This window comes from Watersipora subatra, chromosome 11 (assembly GCF_963576615.1).
Source record: "Watersipora subatra chromosome 11, tzWatSuba1.1, whole genome shotgun sequence".
Lineage (NCBI taxonomy): Eukaryota > Metazoa > Bryozoa > Gymnolaemata > Cheilostomatida > Watersiporidae > Watersipora > Watersipora subatra.
In genome coordinates this window covers 6,673,837-6,690,132 of record NC_088718.1, presented here as the reverse complement: position 1 = coordinate 6,690,132, position 16,296 = coordinate 6,673,837, and the positions used below count along the sequence as shown (strand labels likewise).

The window sequence follows — 16,296 nt, the reverse complement described above, 5'->3', positions numbered from 1 at the left end:
TCTGGTACAGAACTAGTCTGAAAGTATACATTCTTATCTGCTAAATAAACAAATATGAAGAAAGTTGTTTTAAACCGTAATAAATATTAGATGGAAAAAAATGGAACCAACTCATATAATAATAAAACAAACCAGCACAGGTTATACCAAAATAAAAATGGGCATTGTAGCACCAATGCAATGCTTGACAACCATGAATGAAAGCGAATTAATTGCCCATTCTGGCAATTCTGCTATGAATATGGTGATGAGGCATATATTATTCTAATAGATTTTAATAAAGTTGAACAGGGTGTTTGTAGTAAAAGAGCCATTCAGAGATGTGATGGCGAGATGCATTTTGATCACTTGTTCCTGACCAACAAAAACTCTACGCTATATTAGTTTATTTTCACTTTTGGACAAGTGCTCCGTGATGTCTTCATTTGAACAATTTAAAGGAGCCCGTTTCAATATACATGTATGTTGTATATATATTCTCCTTTTATATATATATATAAGGGGATTATATATACAATGTATAATCTCCGTATATACACATATATATAATATGCATATATAAGGAGATTATACACGCGTATATTTATATAATCTTTTTATATAGATATATATATGAGGAGATTATATCTCCTCATATATACAGTAGTTATGAGGAGATAGGATGACACTTTCTTAATTGCTTCTAGAAGTAAATTTCAGAAAAACAACTTACATAACACAACATCAATCTGGGGTTCTGGAAGGGTACAAACTAAACCTTAGCTAAGAGCCACACACAGAGAACATGCCCTTAATTTTAGCTGGGGGAATGTAACCCCATGTGGCATTTTGCTCCCAATCAATCCCCCAAGGAGATAAATCAATACAAAGCATTTGTTCTTCCATTGCGCCTGGGCAGATAAGCGTCGCTCAAAGTTAATACCTTATCACATGGATTATTAGTTAGGCCATGCAAGTGCAGTTGATGGCATCTCCAATCTTCAGTTTATTACACTTTGGTAGAGCAAGCGTCGTTCTCTTTACTGTGTCATTATTTCCACTGCACTCTATTGATTTAGATAAGAGAAAGTCCTTACTTTTTTATCATCACTATTAACATTATCATTTGTCTTACATCTACTCAACAATTTTAATATTTTCAAACAAACAATTCATCACATCATAACATTTTGTTTTAGCTGGTTTTTACTTTTTTCTCTCAAGATTTGCAATTCGTGGCAATAACACTACAAGCCGCTTGCATTGCTTAGGGTCAGATAACTCCTAGTGATCATTATTGCCTTTTAACAAGACCATGATAGTAGAGTAAAAAAGGAACTGGATGACCTTCTGCGATCGATACAAATTGAACAGGTGGATGGATAACCCGCTTACGATTTTTCTTGCTAAATCGGGCAGTTGAAGACGCTACTTCCAGCTGATTTACAGAATATCAGTCCTTCTTCAACAAGTTCTAAAGAGCACTTTAAAAAAGTATTGACTAATTTAACAGAGTATCTATGACTCACATCAAGTAAAAATGTTTAGAGCTTACTTCCCATAGTTCTTTAGTAGAACCTCAATTAAAAAATTAGCGCATACATAACTTATCATGGATATGAAGCCCAGGATCACAGACTACAATAGTTCAGCCATATTTAATGCCAGTGTGACATCATCGCTAAGGCATACCATTCAATGCTCTATTTTCCTATCAAAAATTAACCGTGAACATTACTAAAAACAAGCACTTGTTTGAGCCTGACAGAGTGAGTAATCGTTACGCTGAATAGCAGTTTAGTTTAATTAAATCAACGACATTATTCCTTTGAAAATAATCGTGTGTTTGCTAATAGGAATATGCTTGGGCTAACCTGACTCCTGTTTACACGAGGGCATTCTGTATTATTGCTACCATTCCGTTCTCCATTGAAAGAGCAGATTGTGAAGTCCGCACGTGTTGTATCATACTCGTGCATAGGTCTCTTGTGACTGGACACTCTGTCAGCACAACTGTCGGTGAAGAGATGCCTGTCTGGCAAATATAGGTCATATGTGAACGAGACATTGGACTGCACACTTTCTAGAGTAAGTTGGTATGTGTATTATATATCTTGACCGATGTATACTTTCTTTGTTGCGTCAGTTTTTAAATTTTAAAGCTTTGAAGGGTTTTGTGTTTTTTTGTGTGTTTTTTTGTGGACTGGATAACAGGTCTTCAGTGGAACGATGCTAAATTAGGTCTTTATTGATGAAGATTGTTTTGGCAACTTCATGATAATTATAACATCCAATGGTCAGAGTTGAGTTTAATTTCAGACAACATCATAGCCTTCTGCTTTTCTAGTTCAGATAATTAACATTTAGTTTTATAAAACTTAAAGGTGATGAAAAAGTTTTGTCAAATTATTTCATCAAAATAATTTTCTTAACTCATGGCAATAGCGTGCAGATCTACAAATAGATTCAAGACTCGCAGCTACAATCTTGTATGTTTAATTTTAGCTGAGGCTGGTCCATTCGCAGAGGTGAACTTTACTAACACTACCATAAGCAATATTCCTAAGATCTATTAAATAACATAGAGTTCATCATTGCATAACTTCTATTATCTGTCTATTCTGTCATTGTCAGAATAATGTTTAATGTCTTTATGATTCTTACAGACTTGTTAACATAACAGAGATTTGACAACTCCAGCTTTCAGAATGTTCGGAACAAAGAGAGCCCAACCAGTTCATAAGGCAGGGGCGTTGAGTTTGCCCGCATCCAAAGGCGATGATATGCGCAGATTCCAAGCAGTGCACGATAGCAAGTAAAATATATAGTTATTTTTTCGCTTTTACTATTTCGGAAGATGAAACTGTCACTTCTATAATATCTAAGCTTTTGGTGATTTTTGATGCCTGTTTCTTTGGAGAAAACATTTTATGGAAAATAAAAAAAAGGAATTTCTATGTTAGCTTACTGTTTCCAGACAAATCTGCAATTAGGGTGGCAGTTGTTTTTTGAAACAGTATATGGTCAAACCATACTTTTTGAAGTTGCTGGTTGATGACATTGGTGGAGTATATAGCAACAAAGAGTAAATATACTATACAGTTACTTGACCTCCTGGTGACAGGGTTAACAAGAGTTTCCTGCCCTCTATCAACAAACTCAACAACTCTACAATGTAATTTAACTTTGTGTAGATTATGATAAACAAACTTCATTTCTATAAGAATGTATCAGATGATCAATTTACTTAGCATGCATTTCAAGACAATGAGTAACCTGGTTCCGAGGCTCTGTTTTCATTCGAAGTAGATTCCAGGTGTCGTTGTACTGCATCACTCGTAATTTTGATTATTTGTTCTTCTCACGATTTGTTGAGCAATCGCTGCTCAATACTTGGAGTTCATTATCAATCACTCAATAGGAAATAACATGTTATTGTTTGATCAATGATAAGAACTTGTGAGTGTAACGAGATCGTACCAGTTCATACAGCGACGTGATCGAAAGACAACGCAAGAAAATGTCGACTTCTGTAGATGGCAAATCGTTAGCGGTGTTAAAATTCACTTGCAGGTCTGAGTTTAGCAAGAACATCAAATCCTACAACACAGCGATCAACGCGTCTATGAATAGACATTTAGCGCAAGCCTTGAGAGATGCTCATGCCACTATAGAGACGCTGAATCGTTCACAGCAGAGCACTTACAAGACAATGTGTAAGGTAAGGACATGAAAGTCTTGTTACTGTCTGGTTTTATTTCTGAGAATTAGATTTAATTAAACTTTATTTATTTGTCTCTCGCTTGAGGATAATTCCTGCAACCAATTTAGGCCTGAGGAAATAAAACGTTATTGGGAGATGTGGTGAGTTGACATTAAGCAATTCGAATTACGATGTACTTAAAGTGGGATTTAAATTTGATGGTTCGATTGAAAAACCAATGCTTCATGGAGTTTGTAGTAATGGTATTTAATATTAGACCCTCTTGTGTTGTATGATATATTGGAGATTAGAAATTATTATAGTCAACTTTGAGTTCCTCAGAAAAGACCTTGTTTAGGATAGAGATGTCCTTATGGTCTCTTTTCTGTCTGTCAATAAATTTATTGCCAGAGGTTTATACTTCAACCTGAGAACAATTTGTGGGCCGTAGAGTTAACATGCTCAAAACAGAACTGAAAACACTGAGCTAACAAAACTGGGCTAAATAAAACAAAACAAAAATAAAACTGACTTAAAAACAGCTCAGTTTGCTACATTTGACGATAAAAAAGTCTTAATCATGTATTTATCATTTGGCTCATTGTCGTTCATGTACAGTATTAGTAGCATTCCTTCATTGGAGCCTCTGTACCATGAATTTGTCAATATATTACGGGGTCCTGTAATTTACTGACCGCTCGCCAACAGGGAAAGCAGAAGTTGTGCTCTTTTAGACATGATTCTTTCATAAGTGTTGTTATAGTAGCAAGAATGTGCATGAAAATAGAGTGCATAGATACGGTAAGTTTATATAGTCTCAGAAAGAGGATTGCTGCTTTTCATAGTCTGAGAAAGTAAAATCGTTCACTGAGAGATCTGCCAGCAGAACAGCAAAAATAATCTAATCTGTGTCTTATTGTTATTACTATTACTATTATTGCAGTTTATATTTTTTCAGAAAAACTGGTGTTATTCAAGAGTCTGCAACATTTTTGAGGTCTTACGATCACCAGAACATTTTTGTCTTTTAACATATTCATTATCTGAAACTTTTCTAATATCTGCACACCTCCAATCTGACCTCTGGGTTACATCAAATGAACGATCTGCTTTCAGTAGAGCAAAAAAGCATCATCGTGTTAATGATAGTTTCAAGGTCACTGATAAAAATTGCCGCTACTGATTTCATTAAGTTTTTCAATAATGGAACTTCTCTGGTCTTGATATTTCTCCATCTTTCATTTTTTTACTTTAGTTATAGGCATTGGTTAGAACAACTATATCAACAAGAATGCATTCTCTTTTTTACCTTTTTACCAAGATGATATAGGTATCTCATATCTATGATTTCGCCTACATAGATATTAAATCCTTCAGAGTTTTAGCACACTTCACAACTCTTGTCTGATGTCTATGCTAGGTGCTGGAATGAGAGATCCAATCGTTTTATGAGGCTCCATTCTAGTTGCAGTAACACAGTCGTGCTTGTTCTTATACTTTTTTCTGAACTAACTGGATGCACTCACTGGTTATATATTAAACCGAAATGTATTTCATTATTATTGTTGTTATTCTGATGTGATATAGCTGACTAAGGCCTTTATTCATAATGCACCATTAAAATTTGATGACATTTTCTAATTTTTTTAGAGCGCTATCGCAATGTTTGATAGCGCTCATCACTATATTCCGACTCACTGCTAGCACAATTATCTGCGTCTCTCCATGTCATCTGCACTAACTTCTCATCAGCATCAAGTACCATCTTATTTGTTTCTTTACCGTGAATGCTCCTCCACCGATGCTTCCTATAACCACTCACATGATATCTACTCTCTAGCCTTCATTTACAAATTGTATAAGCCAGTTGGGTTGAAATTTTTCCCGCTTCACCTTGATCTTGTCATTAGAGTGAGCCGTGTCTGCATCTAGTCTGCGATGTCGCTTCCTTTCTCATCAGATCCAGTCACAACACGATTTTACATCTTCATTTTTCAACACTGCTTTTTTAATTTTATCTTATACCAACATCAACCTTGACTCGAAAGAATTTACCCTTCGGTGCAGACAGTCACACACGCATTCTCTGCAAGTAGCTGACAATTCCTCACTCCTAAAAATTTTCTACCAGTCTACACAGTTTTGATTCGATTTGAAAACCTCTGTTCTTTTTTCATGCTCGGGCCTCAAGCATCTGCCCCTGCATGTTGGCTATACAGTTGAAATTATTACTATTGTTACTACTATCTTTATTGCTATAGTTCATACTCTCAGCAATGGTGATGGTTGCCTGAGATGTAAACTTCTGTGAGGTTCAAGATTTTTAAAACGTTTTTTCTATTATTCCTAATTTTTTTCTGTTACTATCACTACTGCTGATACTGTTACTACTGCTGATACTGTTACTACTGCTGATGCTGTTACCGCCTGTATATTTAGATTGTTCAGATACAGCGACAGAAGGTGAAAGACACTTACCAGCTCTATCAACAGAATCTAAGGGATAACACGACAGCATCACATCATAGCCTTAAGGTACCTGCGGCTTAAGGGTCTTTATATTTTTACGATAGCAGGATATATAGCCCTGAGATAGATCCAACTTTAACTTAGGTATTGTAATTTTCAGGTAAGTGTAACCTGTAGGTAGGTGCAACCTTGCGAGAAGTGAAACCTTAACATAGGTGTGACCCTATAGAAAGTGTAACTTTAATGCAAATGTGTAAATTTAAGTTAACTATATTTTAAAGATGCAATTTTAAAGTAGGTCCCACATTAAGGCAAGTATAACTTCAAGCTGAGTATAGTATCAAGGCAGGTTCGATCTTGCGATAGGTGTCAACCTCAGGTAGGTGCTACCCTCAGGTAGGTGAAACCCTCGGATAGGTGCTATCTCAAGACTATTTGGTCAGACTTATTTAATTAAATGCATGATATATTAATCTAATCAAATTTTTCAATTGTTACAAAGCAAACACACCGCTGACAGCCAATTGTAAAGCAAACAGTCAGCACTTTTCAAACAAAAAGAAATGTCATATCTCTCCAAGTTAATGGAATATTTATCAGGACTGGTAGAGTTCACAGCTTGAAGATCAATACATTGGTTATTAAAGTTGTCTGTAGGAGAGGATCAGAAACTTATTACACTGCGATTATTTCCTTTTTACTAATAGATTATGTTGAAAAACAGGATTTGATGTCATGAAGTTGAATGAAAAGAAAAATATTAAGAATAGAAAAAGAGAATAGATCGGTGAGAAAGATGTGAAGTAGAGAGCGGCGATTGGAAGGATAAATATTAGCTATCAATTACAATAGAAACGCAAATAATTAAATCCCTTAAACCGCTCTTAATAGAAAACTGGACCTATTTTTGGCTATTATACAATACAAGGGGAGCAGTCAAGAGTTTCCAAGAACCTGCAAGCACTTGCTAATTACTCAAATATCGAAATGTCAATAAATATCAGCCGTCGATAAAGTCTCCGTATAAATTCCCAGGCAGTTAAACTGTAAAATAGCTAACATTGATACGCATTGTCAGCACTTGAATATGATTGCACAGCAATCTAATCCTATATGATATTTAAAACACACAATGAACATCTATTGTTTATGATTATTGATTATAAATGCCTTCAAGTAAAACAGGTCTTAATGACTATTAGAAAGTCTATAGAGTTGAGAAAGTTGGAAACCATCATGAGTGGAAGACTGTTAAGTAAAAAGGTTTGCGTGAAATTGTTTCTCCGCAGGAAATTAAAGGTTTTATGGTAATACCTTTCCATCAATCATTAGACTTGCATAGGTTATACTAGTTGCACACCAGCTGCACCATAAACCCTTTTATATCAATTTTATAAAAATTAGAGTCAGAAACTTGGACTGCTGTCACCATGATGACTACCTAAAAACCAGCTATTTAAAGTTTGTTAAAGCTTGTTAAAACCAGCTTGTTAAAGTCTTTCAGCTTAAACACAAATAGCCAAACATACAAACTATATTGCCTGACAATTCAGATACTTGCAATACCTTTGTTTTGTCTGAAAACCTTTACCATACAGCATTGAGCATGTTTTCAATGTTTAACAACTTTTGTTCTGCAGCAGCTTGTGATCTGTATGGCAATTGCATATGTTAAAGCTGTTCTTTGTGACTGAAAGATACATAAATACAACTATGACCAATATTGAATACAGTTTGACACACAAATATGTGTGTTTTTCTTTTGGTCACCATTCATGCCGATGTAGCATAATTATAAATGAAAATTTTACTTCCTTTCAATCTTAAGCCTAGATTTAGCTGTTCTGCATTAGCAGTAGGTTTAAGAAAGAAATAAGTTTTTAGGAGGATATTAATATTTATGTTTGTTATTATTTATATATTAATATTTATTTACGTTCTTCATCAACATCTGTTGGTGAAGAAAAAGACTGACCAGAAGTAGCATTTTATAAACATTACTTATTGCATTGCGTTATCACATTACATCCACCCTTATGTGTTTCAGTTTATAAACTTTCTGTTACTGACACCTACAATTCACTATCCTGACTCTCCCGCAATACTATTAGATTATCAACTTTTAAAATATGTCTGTTCAACTCTCTCAGTAATTCCTGATTTCTGCCTTTTCATTTCTTTTTTCTTTGTCATGGTATGTAATGAAAAACATCATATTTTTCTTTTTGAGAATTATCATTGCTAATGAAATTATACACGCATTGCATACTCAACAGTATATGATTACAGATAAAACGACGAGATATTCAAGGTACAAAACTCTCTCCAATAGAAAAGATTCAAGTTGCAAATTCACCACCGGAAGATAGAAAAGCATTAGAGACTAGTACAGTTACTGAGGAAGCTATGCATGAGACAGGGACAAAAGAGCCATCTGCTTCAACAATGGATGGAGAGTCTGCAATGTCTGTGTCTAATTCAGGTGCTGATACTTTGACACCGGCAGCAGCTCAGACAGAATCCCAGTTTTCATCCACTTCAGCACATCAGCAGTTAGATGATGGACAGAATAATACTTCTATCCCTGATACAGACACTTTTGCTAAGGTTGAGGGCGACGCTCCAATTCCGTCGACGAGACCATTCGGAGATTTTCCTAGTCGAACTACTACACAAAAAGCGTTTTTTACAGCTAGTCTACGACCAACTCTTCCCCCGATTAATGAGTCTGCTGCCAATGGGTCAAACCAAGTATCAAATACTATGAAGTCTAGAGAAAGTCTAACAGGAAAAGATGACGAGTTTCCTGTCACGTCGTTCAAAACAACAAAATCCACTTATGCAGGTATGAGAGTTTCTAAGTCAGGATCCCTAATAAAGTTCAGTCATATGAAGTAGTTTTGTGGTAGCTCTTGTATCAAAATGTATCTTTATTGAATTGTCCATCGGATTGTCGAATACCAATTTCTCGGAGAGTTGGTCCAAAGATGATTGGTCCAAAGTTAATTCATCTAATTCATTTTTTGTGAGCAAAATCTTTCCTGAATATACATTTGATCCAATAAACTTTCTGCCATTTTAACTTACGTACTAAATACAACACTCTAATTTAAGTTTTCGTATTTCCATCCTTGTTTTTCCGTCAATTTTGGACAAATTATTGTTAGACTAAATGGTATTTTGGTGCCAGACTAAATGTTTTTGAACAAATTGGTCTATTAGACCAATTGGGTTTGAACCATCAGTATTATATCAACCGTACCATATCCATGTTTATGGTATTCTTCATAAGTCATTCATGAGTGTTACACGCTCTAGTTATACATGCATGCTTGTTTTCTCTGAGTGACAAGTGATTTCTTCTCAAGACATTTGGCGGGCTACTTTTGGTTATCAATATTGCAACATTAATAATATCCCCTGATCATGAGATACCCTATTCAGCTTTTGCTACTTTCTATGCTTAATGTGAAAGTATTCATGCATTAATTGTGTAAGACTTCTCTATGCAAACATCTGTTCAAGTATAGATTTTTATAGCAAACTTCATTTACTGCACGTGTTTCTCTTGCACGGTTTATAGAAGAAAATAGGAAACAACAGATGTGGCCTAGTGGTCTAGAACTCTTGACCTGCAACCAACAGTTTGGGGTTTAATTCCCGAAACAACTACTGTTGATGACAGGAATGATATCTAATGTTAAATTGCTCTCTGCTACTAGGCATGTCCCAAGTTGTCAAGGCTCCCTTGCCACTGGAAGCAGACATGCTCAGCCAAGATCACAGAACCATTGTTTGTTAAAATGCTCTCAAAAACATACACTGCCTCTGCTTGTAGTAAGCTCAGCAGACATCATAATCAATCTTCGAGGAATACGCTCACACATATAAGAGAAAAACGTATACTATGCAGCTATGAATAGATTAGCGTTGACAGAACCATATCTACAGAACCATATCATATAGCAAGCACTCAATGTTATTATCTATCATGAGTGGCTTGTTTTTTTCCTCATAAATACTTCAATTTTTGTAACAATATGATGTAAATGTGTTTGTAAACACACAAATATTGAGCTTCACAAGTTGTCAACTGGCTTCACAGCTAATTGTAAATTATAATTACAATCTTTACAATTACATTCGGCAACTACTTTACAAAACTTTACAAAGGTTGACAACATTTACTACTGCTGTCTAATACTGCTTACTACCGCTGTCAAAGTTACTAATTGTTGATGTGATAATCAAAATGTGTCTGTTTCTTTTTATTACCCTAGGTTCCAGCAAAGGAGGATATAGCAGTATGGGGAGGAGAAGCAACAGCCCAGATAGTCACACCGTTGAGTCAGCACAAAAAGCCATGTCACTCAGGTCTCGCATAGTTGAGATTGAAAAGCAGCATATGAAAGACTTTCTCAAGAAACAAAATCTGACGAGAGAGCTCAAACCGTATGAGATCAAAGATTTTGGTGAGTATTCAAGAACAGAGAGAAGTAGTCACATAGTTGAGCTAAAGGTTTACACACCGAAATCGTCGACGAAACGCCTTTAATCGGCTAAATAAATTATCATTGAGCACGATTTTAGCGGCTTTCGCAATTGGTATGGTCCAAGACACGTATTACAACACACAATAAAAGTACTAATGCAATTGAACATGGTACATGCGATGCAACTGCTTAGATTGCGCTATTATTGGTTTTTTCTCGTTCGGACACTATGGCTACCAATCGTTACCATGGCTACCAATCGTTTCTTTTTTAATAATAACAATTTTTATTTAGCAGCAAAAGTTCCGTTGTAGAAAAAGTTGTCATCTTTAGCTCAACCAAGTCAATTGCATCGTATTTACTTTGGCATTTTTTTTGCGTGTCGCGTTATGTGCCTCGGACTATATAAATTGCACAAGCTGCTAGAATCGTGCTCGCTAATAATTTGTTTTGCCAAGTAAAAGCGTTTCGTTGACGATTTCGGTGTGCATGCACAGCTCTGACAATTCTGTGAATTTCAGCCGAATAATTCAGTATTTTTCGTGTTTTCGGTCAAAACCAACGAAAAAAATTGGCTCGAGTGGCCGTACCTTAAGCTTGTCTATGATTGTGGCTTGTGTTTGATAGCAGATCACAATCAGCTTGATCACAAGCACCCGTCTGCCACGGGTTTGTATAGATCTGCCTCCATTTCAAGTTTCTCTTAGCTTCATTTTTATCATGCAATCTATGCCTTTTTTCATTTCGTTTACATGGTTGCGAGGATAATAATTGATTTGAGAGCGGTCTCGGTTTCATTATGTGTAATAAGACGTGCATGTAATAAATGTGATGGATCACTTCATTAACATGTCAGTAACACGCACAACCATAACTTCGCATTTGAAATTGTTAAAAAATGACGTTGGCGAAGTGCCAAAAGTACGCAACTGCTTCTTTTGCTGGAGGAATTGTGAGTTTAAGCTATCTTCATCCCGCGTCACATTATAATAGCCATTATGTGAATGTTTGTTGTGAAAAGGTTACTGAGCGAACAACGCACTCGGATAAACATCACTCTGAATCCTCCTTTCATCGCAATCATCCTATTAAATACTTCAGCCTATTCCATCACGAAGGAAATAGCTCTCGCGTATCAACCTTTAATTAATCGAGTTACGGTAACTAGTACTTTGGACTATAATTCAACAATGAATTATAGTTCAAGGATGTATTCGGTTGAATAAAAGGAGATTATAGAAATCTGGCAGTTCTTCGGATATTATGCAGGAAATGAAGAGTTAGAGCCGCAAGAACAAGCACCAGAAAAATCAAAAGTGAACAAGTCGATTGCGGCGGAAAGGAGAAAGTTAGCCAAGTTGAGAGACGAACATCGCAAAGCTGTGCTCAATTCAGAGAACTGCTATCACTATACGCAGCTGAGCAACGGAGCCTTCTTACAAGGTTAGCAACAGTAAACACAGTTCATAATGCTATTAAAAATTTGAAACTTTTTTTATCGTTTCTAAACTTAAAAGCCTTTTTACCTATTCATCAATCTACATTTTTTCATTAGTTATATTAACTCATACTACCAACGTTGATGTTTTAAAAACGTAAAAGCACACTGTCGTAGCATAGAGCGACTAAATTCAACTTCAACTGACGTGAAATATACATTCAAATGTTTAAGCAAAAAGTATACCCCATAAGAGTTATCTGCTTATGAAATTGCTACTAATCGATCAGTTTGTTATTCAGGCTGCACTTTAAGCCATCAATATGTTCTTGCAGAGTCGTCTACTTTCAGCGAGGAATCCTTGTTTTTGAGGCTGTGGTAAAACAACTTCCTATAAGGTTTGCACAAATAATCTAGATGGGTTGGCTTGTGATTCTCGATTGTAGGAGCTACTGCTTACAGGAGAAAGCATTTCTTGCCTCCTTCTAACCGAGCCAAGCAAGAGAGAGATAAGATATTAAAATTGGAAGCATCACGAGTTGAACAAAATGATGAAAAAATTGGGGAGTTCTTTACTAAAATTGACTTACCAGCTCCTTCCGAAATTACAAAGGTAAAACTAAACTAAGAGTTGTTTCACCTTTTTGTATAGAAAAAAAGGTGAGACAACTTCAAGAAAACCACAGAAAAGTCAATTACTGTAAACGTTCATATGTTATGTGCTGTACATTACAGAGAAAGAAGCAGATAAAATAACTGCTGACAACAAAAAGGTATAGCAAGTAGTCTGTGGCAAACATATAGCTAGGTTCAGAGAAAGGCTGGAAATATTAATATGTTTTACAAATCATGAATCAGTGATGTGGTGGTACATACGTACAGCATGGCCAAGCATCTGCTTATACTGGCTACAACAAATATAATTTGGCACTTATGCATGAATAGGTTCACTCACTGTTGGATTTCTATTCAGAATTATTCAACAAGTACTGATTTTTGTCTAACTTTTGTGACCCAGAAATGAATTGAATATTGATTATAGTGTATAATTATGCTCTGGGCTACCTTGACATTTCACCAAATGTACCACGGTGTCACTGATGTAGAGAAATGTTTTTGCTCACTGCCAAGGTGAAATCTGCATAGCGTGTTTACTGAGAGAGTTCCAACATCAACATCGGTGCTTCTGTAATACGCTAATAAGTATGTTTCCAAGACGCGGTTGGTTCTCAAGATGGAAAAGACAAAATTTCCCAAGTCAAACGAGTTTTGTTACTTCCAATTTTTTACAAAATGTGTCATGCTTGCGAAAAGTGAAAACGGCATTTGCTGATGATGCGTAAGTAAATGCCACTTAAACTATTCCATTTTAACTATTTTCCACACTTCATTCGTTCTTATTTTGAATTGAGCCGCTCTGAATGTGACACTACTGCTTCTGGCGTAAAATTCTATGTTTTTTGCAAAACACCTGCGTTAATCTGCAACATTCATATGTTCATTGAGACGCTTATTGGACGGTTACTCAGTGTGTGCACAATTCCAAATTTGCATCATGGAAACATAGTGAATAAGGGTGTGTGTAGTGTTTAATGCTAGATTTACCTTGGTATAAGCTCTTCATAGTTTAGACTGGTCCTACCCCTAATACAGGCTGATAAAAAACTCTCAGCCAGCATTTGTAATTTGGAACACACTGCAAGAAACATGAATGTCTTAGGCATGTGCTCCAGGTGTCACAACCTGCCAGAGGGTGTCACCAACCCTAATTGCTAGCCGACTATACACAATCAGCTTACATCAAGTGTACTTTAAATATTATATTACAACTGTTTATGTTTGACTATGGCTATGAGACAAACTTATATAAAACGAATTAGAACAAGGTGTTGAAGGCCAGTGACAATTCTACCTTGGCAGTGGCGTAGGCCCAGTTTAGTCACAGTTTGAAGTGTGGATGCTAGGAATGCATAGACGGCTACAACTAAATTATACTGCTTGTTGTGTTCTGCTAGCTGATTTGCTGCCATAGAACTCTGTGGGTTATTTAAGACAATTTTTTTATCGTGTTTACAAAACTCAAACTTTACCGAGATTATAGTTGGCCTTGACCCTTGGTTATGTCATAGACTGTACATGAGCAACAATCTGCTAGGTGTGTCTATGTGAAGTCAATCACGCTCTTTCCATTCACGCTCATTCATGCTCTATGCCAGTGTAGAGTATTTCTACAACTATTTAACTAATTAATACATTATCTTTACACATAACTTTAGCATTGCACAGTGCCAGCCAGAAAAATCAAACGTTTATTTACTATTGCCTTAACATCATTGTTTTTAACATATAAATTAAAAGCATCACAGCTTAATAAGAGAATGGAAGAAAATTTTTGTGAAAATTAAAAATAACATGTGAGAAATATGAAAATAATAAAAATCTAAGATTATTTTTGCTATAGTAAATTTTCTCCTCCTGTATTTCTCTCTGATCCCATTGAGCCTACGCATTGGTAAGCTATGTTTATAAAGTGCATAACACTTTTTATTAACTATTACTTTATTAAATTAGCTTTATATCAACTTAAAACTTTTGTTAATTAGTTTTATATAATGTAGACCTATTTTTTGTAATTACCCTTGATATTTATTAGGGAATTATCCCAGGTTTTTGGGCTTGCGAACAAATTGAACCAATCAAAGAGTTTTCTGTCAAGAATGTCTGCTTCTTCACACAATGGTTTTAACTTACAAAGTGCATCTCGTGAAGGATTAAATTTGTATAAAAATGACTGCCCTTCATTGCTATGGCCATATTGAACCAAACTACATTTTAGGGAAGCTTTACCAAAGCATAGATAATATTAGAAAACATCAATTACTTCAATCATTTGCATATTAAAAACTGAAAATTTTAAAAACCAAAATGCGATTTATTTAAAAACTTACTCTTTAGGGATTTGTAGTTCTAAAATTTATATGGAACAATTTAAATTGCACACATTATCATTAACTTTTATTTTGGTGTTGTAGAAAGTTTTACAAAAGAGTGAGAGCAAGAATGTTCTAGAACTATCTGATATCCAACCAATAGTTATAGTTGAGCCTATCGAAAGGGAGAAGTCAATGCAGCCACTGACTGAAGTAGCAAAGGACATTAACTATATTCGACAATATATTCGACCCGTAGACAGGACTGATGGGGGCATAAAAAATTCTAGCTGGGATCAGAAATACTGAATCAATTTGGTCCCTGATCTAAATTTTAGCTATCCGTTCATTGGCTGTTGTAACTTGTTACTTTGTTGTCTATCACAGAAATATAATAGCTGTAGCTACCATTATGGTCTAAACATTTGGCTAAGTTTGCTTTAGAAAGGTATGTAAATTTAGAAAGGTGTTGTAACGCAGGTATCGTTACTCCAAATGTTGACCTGCTGCTCCAAGCTTTAGTCTGAGAAACTAAAGAAATAGCTCAGTACATACATGTTATGTCACAGTTCAAACTGCAACAAAAATTGTTTTAAAACTTCCCTCTTCAACACATGTACAACGTGTACGTAGCAATTTGGTATTTGTGATGCTTCTATTCATGAACTTAGTTGTTGCAAGTGAATTTTCAGCATTTCATACATACAGAATGAACGTAATGCATGAGAATATTTTGGTGATTGCATGATGTAGTTGGAAGACCTAGCCTCCACTAAAGAGATGTAGCTAAGAGTAATTTAAAATGGAGGTAGATCGATACAAACTCATGGCAGACAACTGCTTGGAGATCAAACTGACTGGAGATTTGCTATCATATATAAGCCACAACCATAGACGGTCTTAATCACCTCTACTGACTTCAAGAGAGCATTATATAGTCCTATTAATACCCTTCAATAGGTATATAGACTAACAGAAAAAGCAAATAACCACCTGATATACCACATATCTATATATAAACCTCAGTGTTAGTCATATGGTGTGTCCAGTTATAGCGAGTTTTAATAACGAAAAATGCGTTTCGACCAGGATTTGAACTCGGAACCTACAGGTTAGAAGTCTAACGTGCTAAACCAGTAGGCCATGAGACTAATTTGTTCTATAATGGAATAATTGTGCATACTTATTACACCTGCCAACTTTTAATGCCGATTGGATAAAATACTTACACTTCAGCTGGCACACTTATAGGCTGACTTGCAACAAAATTCACAATACAGTTAT

General features: G+C 35.5%; 1 protein-coding gene across 3 annotated transcripts; it reads left to right on the top strand.

Moving 5' to 3' along the window:
- The first annotated feature begins 1,962 nt into the window (after positions 1-1,962).
- Positions 1,963-15,481, top strand: LOC137408504 (serine-rich adhesin for platelets-like). Of its 3 annotated transcripts, XM_068095055.1 has the most exons (10): positions 1,963-2,067; positions 2,646-2,794; positions 3,553-3,700; positions 6,122-6,217; positions 8,441-8,996; positions 10,432-10,623; positions 11,914-12,087; positions 12,529-12,695; positions 12,818-12,855; positions 15,115-15,238. In XM_068095055.1, exons 2-9 carry the CDS (start codon positions 2,688-2,690, stop codon positions 12,836-12,838), a joined length of 1,461 nt encoding a protein of 486 aa, XP_067951156.1. In that variant the 5' UTR covers positions 1,963-2,067; positions 2,646-2,687; the 3' UTR covers positions 12,839-12,855; positions 15,115-15,238. The 3 variants fall into 3 exon arrangements, with proteins under 3 accessions (XP_067951156.1, XP_067951155.1, XP_067951154.1); XM_068095054.1 differs by lacking the exon at positions 12,818-12,855 and having other exon boundaries at positions 6,137-6,217; positions 10,432-10,650; positions 15,115-15,481; XM_068095053.1 differs by lacking the exon at positions 12,818-12,855 and having other exon boundaries at positions 15,115-15,479.
- Positions 15,482-16,296: the final 815 nt, after the last annotated feature.